Genomic DNA, 12,869 nt, shown 5'->3' on the forward strand with positions numbered 1-12,869 from the left:
TAAACTGATAGGCCGGGCAAGGAGAGCATTAATCAGAGAAGCAGCCAAGAGGCCCATGGTAACTCTGGAGGAACTGCAGAGATGCACAGCTCAGGTGGAAGAATATGTCCATAGGACAACTAATAGTCATGCACTCTACAAATCTGGCCTTTATAGAAGAGTGGCAAGAAGAAAGCCATAAGAAGTCCCGTTTGCAGCTTGCCAGAAGCCATGTGGGGGACACAGCAAACATGTGGGAAAAGGTGCTCTGGTCAGATGAGACCAAAATGTAACTTTTTTTTGCCTAAAAGCAAAATGCTATGTGTGGAGGAAAACTAACACTGCATGTCACCCTGAACACACCATCCTCACCGTGAAACATGGTGGTGGCAGCAGGGATGCTTTTATTCAGCAAGGACAGGGAAGCTGGTCAGAGTTGACGTGAAAATGGATGGAGCCAAATACAGGGCAATCTGTTAGAAAACCTGATATGCCGTGTACACACGATCGAATTTTAGCCCGCAAAAGACCGATGAGAGTTTTTCGTTGGAAAATGCGACCGTGTGTATGCTCCATCAGACTTTTGCTGGAATTCCAGCCAGCAAAAGACAGAGCATGTTCTCAATTTTTCGGTCGGAAAAAGTTCCTATCCGAAAATGCGATCGTCTGTGGCAATTCCGACGTGCAAAATTCCTACGCATGCTTGGAAACAATTGGAGGCATGCTTGGAAGCATTGAACTTAATTTTCTTGGCTCGTCGGAGTGTTGTACGTCATCGCGTTCTTGACGGTCGTAAGTTCAGTGAAATTTTGTGTATGCAAGGCAAACTTGAGCGGAATTCCATCGGAAAAGCCATCATATCTTTTTCCGACAAGAAGTCCGATCATTTGTAAGCGGCATTAGAGTCTGCAAAAGACTTGAAACTGGGGTGGAGGTTCACCTTCCAGCAGGACAACAACCCTAAACATACAGCCCGAGCTACAATGGAAAGATTTAGATCAAAACATATCCATGTGTTAGAAAAGCCCAGTCAATGTGCAGACCTAAATCCAACTGAGATTCTGTGGCAAGACTTGAAAATTGCTGTTGACAGAGCTTGAGCTATTTTGCAAAGAAAAATGGGCAAAAATGTCACACTCTAGATGTGCAAAGCTGGTAGAGACATCCCAAAAAGACTTGCGGCGAAAGGTGGTTCTACAAAGTATTGACTCAGGGGGGCTGAATACAAATGCAACCCACACTTTTCAGATATTTATTTGTAAAAGTTAAACTATTTATCATTTTCCTTCCACTTCACAACGATCTTCCACTTTGTGTTGGTCTACCACATAAAATCCCAATAAAATACATTTACGCTTTTGGTTGTAACATGACAAAATGTGGAAAATTTCAGGGTGTATGAATACTTTTTCAAGGCACTGTAGTGTTTGGTGGCCATGGCTAGGCCTGGAGAAAATTTAGTCAGACTGGCCCTCTGCAAAAGGTTTTTAGCATGGGTTTGCATTGTATTCATGTCTTTGTATTACTTACCTCTTATGTCTGGTGTTTAGTACAATCCCAAATCATCCAGGTAGATTAAACCTCATGCAGATTAATTTCCAAATAAACAATTGAAAGAAAACATTTAACCACTTGCCGACCAGCCGCCACAGCTGTACTGCGACAAAATGTGGCACGGTTGGGCGAAACGGCGTTATGTAACGTCGCTTCGCCCTGTGACCACTAGGGGGTGCGCAAGCCCCCCGAACCGATGCGAGTGCCCGGCGGTCACAATCACCGCTGGGCTCCTGTGATCGCCGCTGACACACGGAGAACTGGGATCTGTGTGTGTAAACACACAGTTTCCGGTTCTTTAAGTGGAGAACAGACAGATCGTCTGTTCATACAGAGTATGAACAGTGATCTGTCATCTCCCCTGCACAGTCCCCTCCCCCCTTTGGTTAGAACACACTCTAGGGAACACATTAACCCCTTGATCGCCCCCTAGTGTTAACCCCTTCACTGCCAGTTACATTTTTACAGTAATTAATGCATTTTTTATAGCACTGATCACTGTATTAATGCCAATGGTCCCAAAAATGTGTCAAAATTGTCCGATGTGTCCGCCATAATGTCGCAGTCCCGATGAAAATCGCAGATCGCCGCCATTACTAGTAAAAAAAAAAAAATTAATAATAAAAATGCCATAAAACTATACCCTGTTTTGTAGACACTATAACTTTTGCGCAAACCAATCAATATACGCTTATTGTGATTTTTTTTTACCAAAAAATGTGTAGAAGAATACATACCGGCCTAAACTAAGGAAAAAAACGTTTTTTTTGTACATTTTTGGGAGATACTTATTATAGCAAAAAGTAAAAAATATTGCGTTTTTTCAAAATTGTCATTCTTTTTTTGTTTATAGCGCAAAAAATAAAAACCGCAGAGGCGATCAAATACCACCAAAAGAAAGCTCTATTTGTGGGAAAAAAGGACGCCAATTTTGTTTGGGCGTAACATCGTACGACCGCGCAACTGTCAGTTAAAGCGACGCAGTGCCGAATCGCAAAAAGTGCTCTGGACAGGAAGGGGGTAAAATCTTCCGGGGCTGAAGCGGTTAAAGAGGTTGTAAAGTCAGAAGGTTTTTTATCTTAATGCGATCTAAGCATTAACATAAAAAACCTTCTGTGTACAGCAGCCGCTCCAGCCCCCCCTAATACTTACCTGAGCTCCATCTCTCTCCAGTGATGTCCACGAGTTCCTTGGCAATCCGGGACTCTCCTCCTGATTGGCTGAGACACAGCAGTTGCACCGTTGGCTTCCCGCTGTTGTACATCAAAGTCAGTTAGCCAATCAGGAGAGAGAGTGGACGGGGCCAAATTGTGGCTCTGTATATGAATGGACACAGGGAGCTGTGGCTCGGCTTGGTTGCCCCCATAGCAAGCTGTTTGCTATGGGGGCACTCAACAGGAGGGAGGAGCCAAAGAGGGACCCGAGAAGAGGAGTACCCGGGCTGCTCTCTGCAATTTTATTTTTAGAGAAAAAGAAACAAGACTTTACAATCAGTACCATATAATAAAACAGCAATGCCTAAACCAGTTTGAAAAAGATATTTTATTATTAGATAAAAAATGAAATGTACAATCATAAAAAAAATATTTATAAATCACATGTGGTCAGTTTTTATTCCCATCAAACCAAAGCCTGGAAGGACTCCACCGTCCCTATAATGGAAACAAACAAATACTCATTAAACTATGGCACTGTCATCTTAAAATAATATGGACTGTTTAATTCAGTAATTTTTATGACTGAAAACGATCTAATATCCCCACATCCCCAAAGAGATAAAAAAAAGAACAGATCTCTTCTCTTCAGAGAGAACAATGCCTTAGTGGTCAAGTATTATGCATACACGCGGATACTCTTAGTTGAGTTCAGTTACAACTGAGTGCAAATGCTCTTTATTTCTCTTCTCTTTAGTGATTCTAAACACCTTCTCAGCTTATATAATAAGCTCCAATCAGTCTTTCACTCCTTTACTACTGCTGCTACTACTACGTTTAAAGCAGTATTAAACCCCAAAGCAAACATTTACTATATTGCAGCTTACCAATTCTTAGATGTGATGACTATTAGTTTTCTTTTTTAGGCTTTCTTTCTTCTATTTTCATCTGGTGATCCAACCAGTAAGTCTTTTGTTTTTCAACAGAAAAACTCTTGTGCAGTTACAGGGATGAGACCAACCATTTAACACTGGCAGAGGCTCTTTACCAGGATCGGAGATGGTGTGTGTCAGACTGACACACCACACCACCGATCGCCGCGCCGCTCCGCTCCCCCCCCCCCCCGCAGGCATGAGCTAGCGGCTTATTCTGCTGGATGTCATATGACATCCAGTCAGGATAATACAACCACTTTCCGACGGGCTGGAAGTGGTTAAAATGATCAGCTTTTAATTATGTAAAATTATTTATCCCAAAAGAAAAGAAAAAAAATGAACTGATTGTACAGTATTAGCTAGAGTTCAGCTTCAATTTTTTACTGTATCTAAATCTGCTAGTACTTCTAACACTCCCCCCCCCCCCCCCCAGGCTGACAATGCTGCTGTCTAAATCTGCCCCCTGTACTCCTTCATTCAGAATGGTGTCGGTATAATCCAGGAGGTGTATTACTGGCCAGATCACCAGGTGAAAACAGAGCAAAAAAAAAGCCTAAAAATGAAAACTAACGCAGACACCACATCTAATGATTGGTAAGCTACAACCCAGACTGTATGGTTAACATGTGTGAGATGCCCTCAACCATGCACTACTCCACACCCTCTGACATGCCCACCAGGGCTTAATCATAGAGGTCACTGTACACTACAATATAGTACATTTTTGGTTTTGGGTTTAATACCACTTTAAGCTTAGTGGAATCGTGAATTTATTTCTGCAATGGAATCACCACTCAGCCCAACAAAAGAGGGGATAAGTATACAAAATGGGACTTTGGTTCTACCTTTCTTAATTCTTCTTTCTATACTAAAGGGTTGGTACCCCTAGAAATGATATTTTTCAGAATGATATAAACCCACCCCTTGGTTGACTTTAGTAGATGTTATTTCTTCAATGACATTTATAAAAGCATTGCAACAAAAAAATGCCCTTGGTTGGCCAGTGTGCCCATAAATGACTGTGATCTAAGCAAATCATTAAACAGCTCAAATCAGAGGCAATGTACATAGCTTATTGGAGTGGCTATATAGCTTATGATCGCTGTGATGACCAATCACAAATGTGAATACTATAGTGCAGGGACATGCAATTAGTGGACCCCCAGCTGTTACAAAACTACAAGTCCCATCATGCCTCTGCGTGTCATGCTTGTGGCTGTCAGAGTCTTGCTATGCCCCATGGGACTTGTAGTTCTGCAACAGCTGGAGGTCCGCTAATTGCATATCCTTGCTATAGTGGGTACATCAGAGACCCCTCCCCTTCCTGTAACAATGGAGGAAGGATGATCTACTGAATGGATGAATCATTCAGCAGCAGCAGCTTGAGGTAGGAGGATTATTATGACTATTAGGGATGCACCGATATCGTTTTTTTTATCAGCGAGTACCGATACTTTCGGTCAAGTACTCACTGATACCGAGCACCAATACTTTGCGGTGCGATTTACATCCATACAAAATGAATAGGTGCAAATCGCACTGCAAAGACTGACATGCGATTTGAAAAGGGATGCAGTGCGATTCCTGTCTGAAACACATGCGATTTCCCCCACCGCTCCTGTGTGTGTGAACGCAGTAAAGAAAGCGAAGCACCATGTAGTGCAGCAATAGGCAGTTTATTAAATTATTATAGCAACTCACAAAGTAAATATCCAGTCAAATCCATATCTGCAGTATCCCCATCCATGGCCGCTGTAGGAGAAGTTCTGGGACTCTTGTGGGTAGAAGGTGGAAGTGATGTCAGCTTGAGGGGGGGAACGCCTCACATCTCCTCCAGCCTTGTGGGCACCTCCAGTGGCCGGTGTGTATCATCGGCAGGACGGGGACACTGTAGATATGGAATTGACTAGATATTTACTTTGTGAGTTGTTATAACATTTTGGAGTATCTTGGACTGTCAAAAAGGGTAAAGGTTCTTACTATCCCAGCATTTTTATTTGATGTGTTTTGTAACCGCAATATATCTTTTTTAGATCCTTTTTCCTTTACATAGTAAAAAAAAAAAAAAACAGTGGCTATTAAATGCCACCAAGCAAAATCTAATTATCTAAAACAAAATAATACAAACTGCATTTGGGTACAAATTGTATGACTGAGTAATTATCTGTCAAACTATCACAGCACTGAAATCTGAAAAATAGCCTGGTAGTGAATTAGTTCAGGGCTATAATTTATCTGTAGGGTTTCTTTATAGTGCAAGTGTAGACAAATGGTGCTATCTGCTATAAAGAGTAGCGAATAATTGTTCAGCCAGTTTTCTCCAGTATAGCTTAGGGAAGACTTTGATTTGATAGTAAAAGAAGCAAACCCTTCTGACCCGATACTGACACAGTTTTCTCACCTATTGTTACCAGGGAAAAGGACAAGACACAGGGTGTTCACTGGAAGATTCTCATAAATCTGATTCATTCTCATATCTGTGTTCTTTATTATTTCTGAAAGATTAGCCTGAGAAAAAAAAAAGATCAGGGTTATCAAAACATCTCATATTAATGAGGACTCTGTGTGAATAGAAATATCACAACTACTGATGCGGATAAGATCTCAAGGTGTCCGTTTATGAAGCAGTGAAATCTATTCACTGCTTCATTCTCCGGCATTCACAGTGAAGATCCTTCTCCTCTGTGTGCCTGTTTATGAAGCTTTGTAGATCGCTTCACCTTCGGAGGAGTGAAGAGATCTACAAATGCTTCAAACAGTGGAGAACGGCCCCTGATACTGGAATCTTGTGAGACTTTACGAGATTACAGCACCAGAAATACAGAGATGTCAGTTTATTAAGCGGTGATAAATTATCACCGCTCAATACACGGACGATTAATGTTAATAAAATAATGAGGCCCCCTACATTATATACATATGTATACACACACACACATTATATATACATGTATATACACACACATTATATATATATATATATATATATACATATACACATTATATGTATATATGTATATATATATATATATATATGTATACACATAAATATGACAGGGGGACATGCTAACAGTGTTGGGGGGTCTGAACGAGGCATAAGGAAGTTAAAAATCTTCCTCCTTCCCCCTCAGATCCCCCCAGATTTCCTCTTCACTCCCCGATTCACCACCTCTGAGCTGGTGAACCTAGGAGTGTGAATTCTGACTCAGATCGCCAGTGAAGCGGTGAGATCGCCGCTTCATAAACTGGCCCTTACTGTCATTCAATGAGGATTCTCTGTGTGTAGAGATAATCGGCGGGAGAACAAGTTCAAACATGTTCTCCCCCGATTATCACTGTTTCATAAACTGTTTATGGACTGTGATCAGCGGTGATCCTCAGGATCACCGCTGATCACTGCTTCATAAACGGACACCCAAGTATGTATTCAGCAAAAGCGCATATCTATTTAAGGCCATTTTCACATTGGTGCGCTTTTGCCACGTCTAACCATGGCAAAAAAAGCGCATGAAAACTATTTCCCATTAAATCCTATGTAAATGGGAAATAGTTTTCATGCTCCAATAGGAGGTTCTCAACATTATTATTGTACATGTAACAATTATTGCTATTTTGCAGCTAGCCACTGGGTGGCACTATCCTAATTAATAAAGCATCTTCTGATTATTAATTGTATGTTAATATAGGTAGCGCTTCACTTTTATATTCATAAAATATGAATGGTGGCTGATCTATCTGGTAAAATACAAAATGGCAGGCGTTATTTTAAATGTAAGTTTGCTAAAGCTACCATAAGCTTAAAGGCTTGTATGCTGTAGACCTATGGATCAGTGTGTTGTCCTGCTGCAAGGGTTAATGCCAGTAAGGATGTAGGTAGGTAAGAACCAGCAGGAGCCCTGTCAGTTTCCATTTTATCCAGGATTTTAAAAGGAATTGTCACTCTATCAATAATAAGAATATCTTACACCAGGATTTTTCCTTAGAACTTCAGAAAGGAAGAAAAGAGTTCATAGTTAAATACCATCTAGAAGATCTGGATCCACAATAGGCAATGCAATGGCAAAACTAACAGGGGTAGCTCTGACCTAAGAAGCTTTGTTTAGGCGGAAAACAAGGGAATGATTATTCTAGAGGTACTCTTTGTCTTAAAGTGGATGTAAACCTGATTCATGAAATTTGACCTGCTATGACCACAGCTATCTGTAGTGTTTACTTATCTCTCTCCAAAGCACTAAGTCCAGTGTCTTTCTGCTGTTTTGTTCTTCTGTTATCAGCATGATAACTTCTGACAAGTTCTCCATCAACCAAGATAAAACCAGCCTGAAATTTGTATCGAGGGAGGTTGCTATAAATCAGGGATATGAAATTAGCGGACCTCCAGCTGTTGCAAAACTACAACCCATCATACCTCTGCCTCTGGGTATCATGCATGTGGCTGTCAGAGTCTTGCTATGCCTCATGGGACTTTTAGTTCTGCAACAGCTGGAGGTCCGCTAATTGCATATCCCTGCTATAAATGGTTTAGCAGAGAGCTTGTCTTGTCACCGCACAGCACATTTCTTGCTCCCTTTGCCTATGTGGAGTGGGGGTGTGTGCCTTTCCTCCAATCAGCTGTCTTGGCTGTATGCCAAGAATCCACTCCCAGTGCTGAACAGGAAGAGAAAATCTCTAACAGATGTGCATTTTCTAAAGAATATATAAAGCTGAAGACAGCAGATATACAAGTAAAACTTATGTAGGGAGATTTGTTTCATTTCTGTGTATCATCTCAGGCAGTTCACTTTACTGGGTATATGTGAGGGTTTACATCCCACTTTAAAAGCATATCTACATTCAAAAACAAACATTTAATACATTGAAGCTTAGATGCGATGGCTGCATTAGTTTACTTTTTTTTTTCATTTGTTTCCCTTCATTTTTACCTGGTAATCATGTGAATAACACCCTTCATGTCCTTACACCCAATTATCCATTGTATCCATGGAGGAAGCCAGGGTTGTTACACAAGCTGGACTTCAAACATGCCTGCTTTTGTTCATATCCATTACATGGTGAAGTGATGGGATTAGTAGTCTACACAAGAGTGCTTCTTTTGAGCTCACGTTTTGCATTTCTGAAAGCTCAACAGGTATTTACTTGCTGAAAACGACCTTAGCATTAAAAAATGTATGCAGCCCCTACATCTAATGACTGGTAAGATGCAATGTATTACATTTTTGTTTTAGGATTTAGATGTATTTTTAATAACCAGGATTTCTAATGATATGTTTGACTTGAGGGAAATACACCATGTGCAATATAAAATATGCAGTGAATCTCCTCCTTTTACACCATGTAAAATAACCATACTCTATCAATTTCCACTGGAGGGTACACTGAACTAGTGTAAAACCATCCTCTATCCACAGAGCCTCAGAAGAGGGACAAATGGATATTCGAGTAACAAGATAATAACTGTATAAGTAGGGTGGGTCATTGGCGCAACTAGAACCTTCAAGGACCCAGTGCAAGAAACCATGAAGGGCCCCCCTGACCTGGGCCCTTCCCTCCTAGCTCAGTGGTGGAACACCAGGGCCCAGTTTTTCTATTTTTTTTTTTTTTTTTTTACCATTTTTAAGAGCCCAGTTAGGGGGCTTTGGTGAAATGGACAGGAATAGGTCTGTACAGAGCTTCCCATTCAATCACAAACTGAAGCATAGTAAACACAGTTTACTATGACTCAGCTATGAATGGACAGTCAGCGATCGGTACGGATCACTGACTCACCATTCAGAAAAAGAAGGGGCTGTGTATAACGCATTTACAAGCCCCTTCCTCGCTCTCTATCCTGAAAGGGACGAGGAGGGCCAGAGAGCACATGGGGGGCAGCAGAAGGAAGCTGTAAAGGAATATAAGTACTAAAAGAGAATAAAATAGTTTCAAGCAACGTTAAGAGGTTGTGCTGCCCATTCACAAGAGCAATGTTTTTTTTTGGCAAACTGAAGTCTTTAAGCCAATTTTTATTTTTATTAACAAGAAATCTTCACATCCTTTAAAAAACCCTGAATAACTTCGGACAATTTCTAGAGAGCTCTCTCTGGATAAGGAAAACAATATTTGAGTCCATACACACTGTTCTAGACTGGAGGTCAGCAACCTGTCGATCGTGGTCCTGCGCCGCCGACCCCCGCCTTCTAGGTGTCGATCCTGGTCTTTCTTTCCAGCCTCCTCCGCGGCGCCTTCTACATCTCTGTCTCTCTCCCTCCTGCCTCCTCCATGCCCCCCCCCCCCACCACGCCTCCTATGTCCTGCTCCTTATCTCTCCCTCCCAGCCTCCTCCGCTGCTGTTATTAGTGAACAGCGGAGACCGGGAGGAAGCACAGCTCAGGACGGAGGGTGGGGTGAGGAGCCGGCCAAATTAACTTTTTAAGTTAAACCGCTGGTGATTGGTTGCTAGGACACAGGGTGGTCCTAAGCAACCAATCGCCAGCTTGCTAATATGAAAATGGACTCTACCAGCTCCCTCTGTCCAGAACTGTGCTGCCTCCTGGTCTCTGCTGTGGAAACAGGACACTGTTATGGGAGGGAAGGGGGGCCAGAGGTTACTGCTATAGGGGAAGGGGGGGGGGGGGCAGAAGACACCACTGTGTGTGTGTGTGTGTCAGAGGACAGTGCAGAGGACATTGTTATGGGCAGGGTCACCCCCATAGTAGGGTCCTCTACCGCCCTTCATATCACCCCCCAACCCTGCATTCTGAGCCCAATACACTCCTGAACCCTGTATTCTGAGCGCAACGCACTCCTGAACCCTGCATTCTGAGTGCAACGCACTCCTGAACCCAGCATTCTGAGCCCAACGCACTCCTTAACTCTGCATTCTGAGCGCAACGCACTCCTGAACCCTGCATTCTGAGCGCAACGCACTACTGAACCCTGCATTCTGAGCCCAACGCACTCCTGAACCCTGCATTCTGAGCCCAACACACTCCTGAACCCAGCATTCTGAGCCCAACGCACTCCTTAACTCTGCATTCTGAGCACAGCGCACTCCTTAACCCTGCATCCTGAGCGTAAGGCACTCCTGATTCCTGCAATCTGAGTTTAATGCACTCCTTAACCCTGCATTCTGAGCATAATGCACTGGTGAACCCTGCACTCTTGTAATACTTATTTTATTTTTGTTCTGAGTGAAAATATTTTATATATATATAAAAAAAAGTCAGTCTTACGATCTTAATTATCTTTGACTTCATTAGTGTTGTTCAAGTAGATCTCCATCTCTCGAACGTTGCCTACCCCTGTTATAGACTGTCCACAACTGGCATGCTAGATGTGTTGTGCATGGAAAAAAAATCATAGCATGGCAATACAAGCCCACATTTTGTTCTGAATAGATATTTGATACATTTCTCAAACTCTTTCAGTTTTCTTTCAATCATAAAAGGTATTTTTCATCATTCCCCAATAGCATTGATATTTTGAACAGGGCTAAAAAGGTGCAACCACAAGGGAAACTAAATCCACACACTGAAGGTTGCAACTGTTTAAGTCAGTAGAAATTTGTATCAAATAATTTTTTTTTTAGGATAAATAGGTCTACTACGGGTATCCTAAATCCTATTCACGAGGCACAAAATGAAATGAGTCCTTAGGAAAGTATAAATCTAGGCTAACTGCACCATTGACAAGAGATAATGCAACAGCCTTGGCACATGAAGCCTGGATGGAGATGGCCTACCCATGAAACTATATAAAATTATAATTTAAAATTACTCTGTCCCTAACTTAAAAGGGCATCCAACAAAGTAGATCGTAAATATTAACTCTTTCCATTGCTCATACCACCAACCTTTGCCGCAGTGAGGAGAAAACTCCTGTCTGAAAAATCTTCACAAGCCAACATTTCTAAGAGCGTAGAATTCCTGACCCTCTACTGCGCTGGCCCCTATGTCACCACTGTGTCCTGTAGTGAAATACAGGCTGGTGGGAGAAGCCACAGAGCACAGCAGGGAACCAGACTGGAGGGATTTAACCAGGTTTGAGGCCCTAGTAGTCAGTAATGGCCTCTGCCTGCAAATGAGCCCTGTTTTTTTCTTCATCCCTCTTCTTGGTCAATGGTATCAAAAGCATGGCTGTTGCAACCCAGGTACAGGAGAGATTGGGGGCTCCCTGGTACCCTGGAACTGGTATTGGCTCTTTGGATTAATCACTACACTTTCTGGCCTCCAGTCTGCAAGTTTTGTATTGGAAGTTAAACGTATCATGCCTTCTGTGAGAACATCTTTACCCCTTGGGATGGGGAATTTATTATTATCCTTTTTTTTTCTCCATGGTTCACTTTTTTAGGCTTACCTCCTCTTGCAGTTAAAAGAGAAGTATTTCTTGTTAAAAGAGAAGTAAGGGTTTGGGCTTTTTTGCAGATTCACTCTTACCTAGGTGGATGCAGCAACAGTCCGATGCTGCATCTATCCCCCCCGCCTCTGCGCTGAGAACCGAGTCATCGAACACCACCAATTGCTCGGTTCTGACAGCTCTCTGTCAGTCACAGCTCTTTGCTCTGCACCCTCCTCGCTCACTGGAGCTCTGGGCTGTGGAGAGAGCAGCCCGGTTCAGGCTCTCAGCGGCTTTCAGTTCCAGACTCCATTGTCGCGGTGGACTGACTTCTGTGCTGTCAGCAGAGAGCCGACTTCAGCCTGCTCCCTGCTGAAAACAGGTCACAGGAATGCAAAACGAGCTTTGGCTGTACTTCTCCTTTGATGGTCTGTTTTAGTTGACATCCGCTCGGCAACTTTGACCACTCAAAGGCTATAACCCTCCATCTTCTGGGTGGTATCTACCCTCTGTGTCGAGTATTTTATGCTAAATTTGCAGCTCCTTCATAGGTCTGATTTAAATTCTGTGATCCATGAAGTTTTTTTTTTTCCATATAAAAAATGGGATCTTAGGCTAGGTATGCAGACCGATGTATGTTTCTAACATGAAGTTAAATAGGTACAGATAAGCCGTTGCCTATAGGATTACAGGACATTTCTTACCTTAGGGTTGTTTTCAAGCGTAAACTCTGTGTGTAAGGGAATACTAAGCACTGCATCTTGAAACCAGTGAAGAAAGTGACTGGAGGTGACTGCCTTCTGACACATGAATCCACCATGGGCACATATATCAGCAGCAGCTACAGCAGCACTACGTGGGCTTTGGAATTCTGCAAGAAGTCAGAAAACATCCTTACAAACTGCAACAGTCATACAGCCTGCAAATTAACAGTCCT

At 42.4% G+C, this 12,869-nt stretch overlaps 1 protein-coding gene across 3 annotated transcripts in view; it reads right to left on the minus strand.

The window, feature by feature from the left end:
- Positions 1-3,056: 3,056 nt before the first annotated feature.
- The window catches only part of REXO5 (RNA exonuclease 5), a 100,029-nt gene continuing 90,216 nt past the window's right edge, over positions 3,057-12,869 (minus strand). For 2 of the 3 annotated variants that reach the window (XM_073591065.1, XM_073591063.1), the window contains exons 18-20: positions 12,637-12,803; positions 6,024-6,130; positions 3,057-3,185 (exon numbers count right to left, since the gene is read on the minus strand). In XM_073591065.1, the coding sequence (XP_073447166.1) occupies positions 3,128-3,185; positions 6,024-6,130; positions 12,637-12,803 (332 nt within the window). In that variant the 3' untranslated portion in view covers positions 3,057-3,127. The remainder of the gene's footprint in view (positions 3,186-6,023; positions 6,131-12,636; positions 12,804-12,869) is intronic. The other variant, XR_012235013.1, reaches the window with a different exon arrangement.

Source organism: Aquarana catesbeiana, linkage group LG06 (assembly GCF_042186555.1).
Source record: "Aquarana catesbeiana isolate 2022-GZ linkage group LG06, ASM4218655v1, whole genome shotgun sequence".
Lineage (NCBI taxonomy): Eukaryota > Metazoa > Chordata > Amphibia > Anura > Ranidae > Aquarana > Aquarana catesbeiana.